The following is a 7,507-nucleotide window of genomic DNA, read 5'->3' on the forward strand; positions in this document are numbered from 1 at the left end:
GGTATCCTGGAGCCCGGAGTGTCTCTTTGGGCAGCCGCGGAGTCTGAGGTGGAGAGAAGCGGGCTGGATGCCAGGATGGCTAGACTAGAAGGCAGAAAATCCTCCGGACCAGGATAAATATCCGTGGGCGCCCTGGTGGTTCCAGGCTCGGGGGCTAGACGAGGGGCAGGGCTGCCTCTCCACCTACGGAACATGCACGCGCGCGCGCGCGCACACACACACACACACACACACACACAGAGGCTCTCTCTCACATTCATATACGAAGGCGCACACGCGCACACACCGGGGTGGCTCCATTCGGCCGCGCCCCCGCCCCGCAGCGCTCCGCGATCAGCACTGGGGACAGCGCCAGTCACCCGCGTGCGGGGGCGGGGTCCGGGCGGGGCCGGCGCCTCTGTGTCTCTCCGAACGGTCCTGTCTAGCCGCCGAACAGGTAGGAGCCGCTGGGACCCCCTCCCCAAGCTCCATGCTCATTCCCATCCCTAGAGAGATGCCGTGTGTGTGTGTGTGTGTGTGTGTGTGTGTGTGTGTGTGTGTGTGTGTGTGTGTGTGTGTGTGTGTGTGTGTGTGTGTGTGTGTGTGTGTGTGTGTGTGTGTGTGTGTGTGTGGTGGAGGGGATACCGGGGGAGACCAACAGATGGAGGGGGAGGGCTGGAGCCTGATTCCGAGAGAATGGGACTTAGAGACAGGTGTGAAGACAAAGAGCCACTAGGAAAGGAGGCGCAGGCGGGGGAGAGGGTGCGAGACCTCGGTAGACGGGGACCAGACAGCAGGCAGAGGCCAGCCAACCCAGACGGGGGAGCGGCGAGAAGCCGATGGGGAGATGGACAGAAATAGGGAAGGCGTCGGTTTGGAGAGGAATAGAGGCCCAGTCGGTCACGAGGACAGGTGTGAAGACAGAGCTCGGGGCGCGCGGGCGAGATAAACAGACTGTAAAGGATGCGGGGGCCCAGCCAAGGCAGCAGGGCAGCCGCCCGCCGCCCACATTCCCCGCAGGAGTGGGAGACGGAGGGCAGCCTGAGTCTTCACGCCCCGTTCCGGGGCAGGTGTGGAGGGAAGAGCCAGCTGCGGGCGCGAGCACGGACCGGCAAGGCCGCGTCGTCCCCAGCTCCGCCTGTCTCGGGTGTCTGGGTCTGGGGTCCCAGGCGGAACAGGGCTCCCAACCAGCTCGCGCCTCCGGGACTCCACTGGTGTGCGTAAGCCCCACCCGTTGTCTTAGCAACAGGCCGTTGCCGGGGCAACCAGCACTCCCTTCACCCCGCCCGAGCTGAGCCAGCCGTTGCTTTGGGCAACCCGGCGCGCCGGTTCCCACGCCCGTCTTAGCCCACGACTGGTTCAGGCCCCGGGGAAGGGCAAGGAAGGAGCAGAAGTCATCGGGATTGGATTCCTGGGCGGCCTAAAGGGAGGGGGCGTCCCTTTGGACAGGAACATGGTCCCGGAACCCACGCCTAGCCTCCGCCCTCCATAGCAGAAAGGCTAAAACTACAACTCCCAGCACGCCTCGCGGTAGCCGATCGGTTCCTACACGGCCGGCTGCCCAGGGGGCCGATGGGAGTTGTAGTTCTTTGTTGTTCGGGGGGCTCAATGGACTCACGGGGTGGTTGGGGTTGGGGGTGGGGGGGCGGTGCTAGGGCGTTTGCGTGCCTCCGCAGGAAAAACCATAAGACCCCGCCGTCATGTTCCCGGAGCCCCCAACACCCGGGCCTCCAGCGCCCGACACGCCTCCTGACTCGAGTCGCATCAGCCATGGCCCTGGTGAGCGAGACCCGGGGTGGAGTAGAGGGAAAGCCTCGTCGGGATTCTCGGGGGCGGGATCCGGATCGGGTGTTTTCAGGCTGGTGGGCTGACAAATGCGGGTAAGGTCATAGTAGGAATCTTGGATTGGAATCTAAATGAAATGAATAAGGAACAGGTTTGCAAGAAAATGAAGACCCACATCAAGGGTGTGGAATGGAATGGAACCTTGGATTGGTGAATTGGAAGATTCACCTCTCCCTTCTTTTAAAGATAGGGAGACTCAGGGAGAGGTTAAACCTTCTTAAAGCACAGGGGTTGAGCAGAAAAATTAGAATGAGGGTAGAAGAGGAGGTAGAACTAATAAGCAAGAAAATCTAGATGGTGTCAGCCTGCCATAAGGCTTCAGTTTTATATATGAGATGAGCTGGAAGGAAAACATGGGACTAAAATGGAATGGACATGGCTGGAGGGAAAACAAGGCCAGGATTTCAGCTAGCACCCGGTCCAGGTCTGAATGACCAGGTTGCTTCTCAGGACCTCAGTGTTTGCTGTTTCCATGCCCTCTGCAGTGCCCCCCTGGGCTCTGGCCACCATCGTGCTGGTCTCAGCCCTCCTCGTCTTGAGCTGCTGTTTCTGTCTCTACCGGAAGCGTTGTCGGAGGCGAATGGGCAAGAAGAGCCAGGCCCAAGCCCAGGTTCACCTTCAGGAAGTGAAGGAGCTGGGCCGGAGCTACATAGACAAGGTGTGGCCTGACCCAGTCCCTCAACCCTGCCCGTTCCTGCGCCCATGCTCCTCTCAATGGCCCAGCAGCTCCCCTGTGTGTCTAGCCCTAAAGTGGATCTGGGGACCTGGAGATGAACCAGACACTCCCAAGAACCTCCAATCAGACGGGGAAGTCAGACGTTCACACAGACATTCAGGACACAGGGCCACATGTGCCACGTTAGAGGCAGTAGAGGGCATGTGGGAGCACAGAGAAAGGAGGAGCTGACAGCCCGGAGGGTCTGAGAAGACTTCCGGAGGTGACTTCCATGTAGAGACCCAGAGGGACTCAGTTAACAGAGCAGAGAGAATGACATTCTACCTCAAAGGAAGAGCACGTGCTGAGGCTTGGAATCCAGATTCTGAGGGATATGCGGAGAACAAGCTCGTTTTTCACAATAGCTGGGATATAGCATAAAGGTATCCTGTACTCTAGGCTTCCCAGATGGCGCCAGTGGTAAAGAACCTGTCTGCCAATGCAGGAGACAGAAGAGATGTGGGTTTGATCCCTGGGTTGGGAAGATCCCCTGGAGGAGGGCACAGCAACCCACTCCAGTATTCTTGCCTGGAGAATCCCGCGGATGCAGGAGCCTGACGGGCTAGAGTCCATGGGGTCACAGAGAGTCGGACACAACTGAAGCGACTTAGCACACACACGTATATTCTGTGCTTGAGGGTGAGGCTTCTAGAGAGCTCAGTGGTACCCACGTAATGAAGGGAGCTGGGAGCCACAGAAGTTTTGAGCGAGAGAGGGACAAGGTCACATGGGCTTTAAGATGAATCCCCTGGAGCCCACGTGGAGGACAGATCTGGGGCAAGGAGGCCAAGGAGGAGGCTGTAGGGCAGTCCGGAGAGGTTGACGCAAACATGAGTAGGAAGAGGCCATTGGCGCGGAAAGCTACAGGTTCAGGTATCTGAGCATTATACCTCTGAATGCAGAGCGGAATGAGGCTCTCCTGGGAGCCAGAGAGTCCTAGGTTTCCAACAGAGTAACTGGCTCTGTGACCTTGAGAAATTTACTGTTTCTGTCTCTGAGCCTGGAGGTCATAGTCCATTACTAGTATTTCCTCTCCTCCCTTTTCAACAAATAGCTGTTACAATTATCACCCGTAAGGGATGCCCTTTAGGGTCCTGGTGTCCACTCTCCAGCCCTCTCCCCTAAAGCCGGTAGCTCCAAACCCCGTCAGCATCAGAATCACTTTGGGTCCTTGTTGAGATGCAAGTCCTGGATCTTGCGCCAGACTAACTGAGTCAGAATCTCTCAAGTGTAGGCATTCTACCACACTACTACTACTATTCACATTACATTTTGAAAATCAGTGACTAGAAGTCTTCTGACTTCGTTGTGCTAGTTTAGAATGGCAAATATGCACTAGATATGCTGCTTTCCCTCCATGTTTTTCTGCCCAAGATCACTAATCAACGTAGCAATTTGGACCATCACCCCAATACGTCCATTAACGTGTGAACTAAAACCTGCGTCCATCCTGTAGGCAGCGAGACGCCGTCAGCGCCTGTTCTTTTAGTCTAGGCATGACAAACACACCGCACGTGCGTCACAGCATGTGTGTGCTACCGGTAACAGACATCACTGATCAAACACTGACCAGCATGCCACCGTGTGTGTTGTTATGTCGCGCCCCCGCCTCTGGCAGACATCACCAGTCAAACACCGACTCTGCTTAGCTTGCAAATGTTCAGGTTTAGCCAGAGGGTTCTGTGGCTCTCCCTTGGCTTCCGGGCCTGGAGGACACCACTGTCAGGGGAGGAGTTCACCAGCCCTTGCCCCTGGCTCCCTAAGGTGCAGCCAGAAGTGGAGGAGCTGGAGCCGACGCCCTCGGGGCCAGGGCAGCAGGTGGCCGAGAAGAATGAACTAGGACGATTGCAGTACTCACTGGACTATGATTTCCAGAGTGGCCAGGTGGGTGTGGAGGCGGGGGGAAGCTTTGGACGGGAGGGCGCCAGGAGTTCTAGTCCCTTCTTGGAGGAGGCTCCAGAAGCGAAGCTGAGAAGAGGGTCCTCTCATCACTGTCCAGCTGCTGGTGGGCATCGTGCAAGCTGAGGGGCTGGCAGCCTTGGACATAGGTGGCTCCTCTGACCCCTACGTGCGGGTCTACCTGCTGCCAGACAAACGGAGGCGGCACGAGACCAGGGTGCATCGGCAGACGCTGAACCCTCACTTTGGGGAGACTTTTGCCTTCAAGGTGAGCTCATGGCCTCAGGGCTCCGTGCCCGGCAGCCCGTCCCCAGTCTAGAACACTGGGCGCCACAGTCCCTTCAGCTTTTACTGGCGGCAGCTACCACTAGCTCTGTGGACTATTCCACTGGACCCTGTGCTGTCCCTTCGAGAGCACTGCTGGCCCCTGGACTGCTCCGCTGGCCCTTGGGCTGTCCCATTTGGGCTCCATGGACTCCCCCGACTCTTCCTTTGGACCCCCACTGCCCCCACTGACCGCTTTCCACGTGGATGTGCTGCGCCTCACTTTGTGCTTTCTGTGCGCCCTCCCCTCACCCAGGTCCCCTACGTGGAGCTGGGGGGCCGGGTCCTGGTCATGGCGGTGTACGACTTCGACCGCTTCTCCCGCAACGACGCCATCGGGGAGGTGCGGGTCCCCATGAGCTCCGTGGACTTGGGGCGGCCAGTGCTGGCCTGGCGCGAGCTGCAGGCGGCGCCTCGCGAGGAGGTGAGCGCTCGTGGCTACGCCCCCACGGCTGGGCCCGCCCACCGCAGGCCCAGGCCAATCAGAGCACAGGCCTCCGGGGTGGGGGCGGGGCTCGCTCCGGACCGTACCATTCCGAGTCGAGTGGGCGGGAAGGAAGGTCGAAGAGGGGCTGCAGGCGGAGCCCGGGCTCCGGGGACCGGTCCCTCTTCCTTTCTCAGCAGGAGAAACTAGGAGACATCTGCTTCTCCCTCCGCTATGTCCCCACGGCCGGGAAGCTCACCGTCATCGTCCTGGAAGCCAAAAACCTGAAGAAGATGGACGTGGGAGGGCTGTCAGGTGTGCGGGAAGCCACAAACGACGGCGGTGGTGGGCGGAGCCGGGTCTCAGACTAAGGCTCCCGCAGTTTCTGGGCCCTCGAGGGTCTCACAGGGGAGAGGACGGTCCAGGCTGCCGTGGACGGTTTAGATTCGATTTGGGCACAGAGAGAGGGGGGCCTGAGGGGTCCGTGGGCTACCTCTATGTTGTTCCGAAGAAGAGCCTCTGGCGTTCTCCTTGGACTCAGCAGAGTGAGGGGGGCTAAAAGAGTCCTCCTCCCTCCCCCCAGATCCGTATGTCAAGGTCCACCTGCTGCAGGGCGGCAAAAAGGTGCGGAAGAAGAAAACCACCATCAAGAAGAACACTCTGAACCCCTATTACAACGAGGCCTTCAGCTTCGAGGTGCCCTGCGACCAGGTCCAGGTGAGGGCACACCTGCCCATCGCCCCTGCCAGAGCAGCCCTTCCCCCTGAGCCCCAGGCCCTTAGAAACCCCCATTGCTACGGGAGGAGAGACTCCTTAGCAGCCCCTAGGAGCCAGGTCTAAGGGGTCTAATTGTGTCCTCAGTCTGTTTCCCCGATGAGGACCAGGAAGCGTCGCCCAGCGCCCGTAGGAGCTCTGGTTACTGAGAAAAAGAGACCCGCAACCCTAAGGCCAGGCCCACCCACCCATTTAACAGTCTTGAAGATGTGCCCCCATTAGGACCCTGCACGCTGAGGAGCCTCTGAGCAACAGAGGTCCTGAGGGTTTATTTGCTTTAAAACCTGGTGGCAGGAAGACTCCAGTGCACTCCTGTAACCGTCCAGCAGGGCCCTCACCCCCTCCGTCTCCAAGCTCCAGATGAAACCTTAGCCCAGGCACCTATGGAGGCTCCCCAGAACTCAGGGAGGGGGTCTCCTTGGCAATAATAACGAGTCCCTGTGCGTTCTTACCCCACTTTCTGCCTCCTCTTCCCCCCCTGCCCACCCCAGAAGGTGCAGGTGGAGCTGACCGTGCTGGACTACGACAAGCTGGGCAAGAACGAGGCCATCGGGAGGGTGGCCGTGGGGGCAGCGGCCGGGGGCGCTGGCCTGCGGCACTGGGCAGACATGCTGGCCAACCCCAGGCGGCCCATCGCCCAGTGGCACTCGCTGCGGCCGCCTGACCGAGTGAGGCCACCGCCAGCACCATGATGCCCACCCTCAAGCCCCTGCCCCCAGGCCCCTGCCCAAAGCCACGCCCATGCCCACCTTTAAGGCCAACACTCCCCCACTCTACCCATTCCTGCCTTCTCCCCCACCATATGCCAATCATGATAACTTGCCAACTCCCCCGATACAGCACATACCCAGAAGCCCCAGGGGCCCCTGGGGAAAGGGAGGCAGTCTGGCCTCCCCCCACCCCGGGGTCCCGCCCTCTGCTTTGACAATCAGTGATCCCAGCCTACTATCCCCTTGGCTCCCAATGCCCCTTTCCTGTGCAGGATCACCCACTCCTGTCCCCAGTCTGATTCCTACACCACTCCTGGGACCAAATAAATATTCAGCAACTTGGCTGGCCTGGACCAATGCTCCTTGATGGGGGTGCACAGGGGTGGGGGCTGGGAACCCAAGAGGGGCCCTCCAGGGGTGGGATCACACAGGGGCGAATGAGGACAGGGCTGCCCATCCTGGAAATTCACACTCACCCACCCACTCACCCACCCTTCATCCAGCCACCCTGTCACCAACCCACTCTCCCATTCACTTCTTCATCGATTCATTCACTTAGCCCTCAAAGCTTCAGTTTCCTCATCTGAAAAAATCGTGATAATGGTAATACCTACTGCATCTTTGCTCTGAGGAGTCAGTGAGAATTTACGTAGTTATTCATGAATTTATCTGCTCCCTTGCCCATGGTTTAGGTAGATTTTCATACCCATATTTCCCTCCCTTCTATTTTTGCCCTTCCTTTCATCATCTGGGGTGCAGTTTCAATCTCTGGTCAGGGAACTAAGATCTCAGAAGGCATGTGTCATTAGTCATTCAGTCAGTTCAGTTGCTCAGTTG

At 58.8% G+C, this 7,507-nt stretch overlaps 1 protein-coding gene across 3 annotated transcripts; it reads left to right on the plus strand.

The window, feature by feature from the left end:
- The first annotated feature begins 210 nt into the window (after positions 1-210).
- SYT5 (synaptotagmin 5) lies at positions 211-7,011 on the plus strand. Of its 3 annotated transcripts, none has more exons than XM_043900229.1 (9): positions 211-436; positions 1,656-1,758; positions 2,310-2,482; positions 4,304-4,423; positions 4,539-4,706; positions 5,019-5,186; positions 5,387-5,501; positions 5,770-5,903; positions 6,452-7,011. In XM_043900229.1, the coding sequence occupies exons 2-9, from the start codon at positions 1,680-1,682 to the stop codon at positions 6,650-6,652; spliced, it is 1,158 nt and encodes a 385-aa protein (XP_043756164.1). In that variant the 5' UTR covers positions 211-436; positions 1,656-1,679; the 3' UTR covers positions 6,653-7,011. The 3 variants fall into 3 exon arrangements, with proteins under 3 accessions (XP_043756164.1, XP_043756163.1, XP_043756162.1); XM_043900228.1 differs by having other exon boundaries at positions 216-436; positions 1,635-1,758; positions 5,384-5,501; XM_043900227.1 differs by having other exon boundaries at positions 217-436; positions 5,384-5,501.
- Positions 7,012-7,507: the final 496 nt, after the last annotated feature.

The sequence above is a fragment of the Cervus elaphus genome, chromosome 4 (assembly GCF_910594005.1).
Source record: "Cervus elaphus chromosome 4, mCerEla1.1, whole genome shotgun sequence".
Classification (NCBI taxonomy): Eukaryota; Metazoa; Chordata; class Mammalia; order Artiodactyla; family Cervidae; genus Cervus; species Cervus elaphus.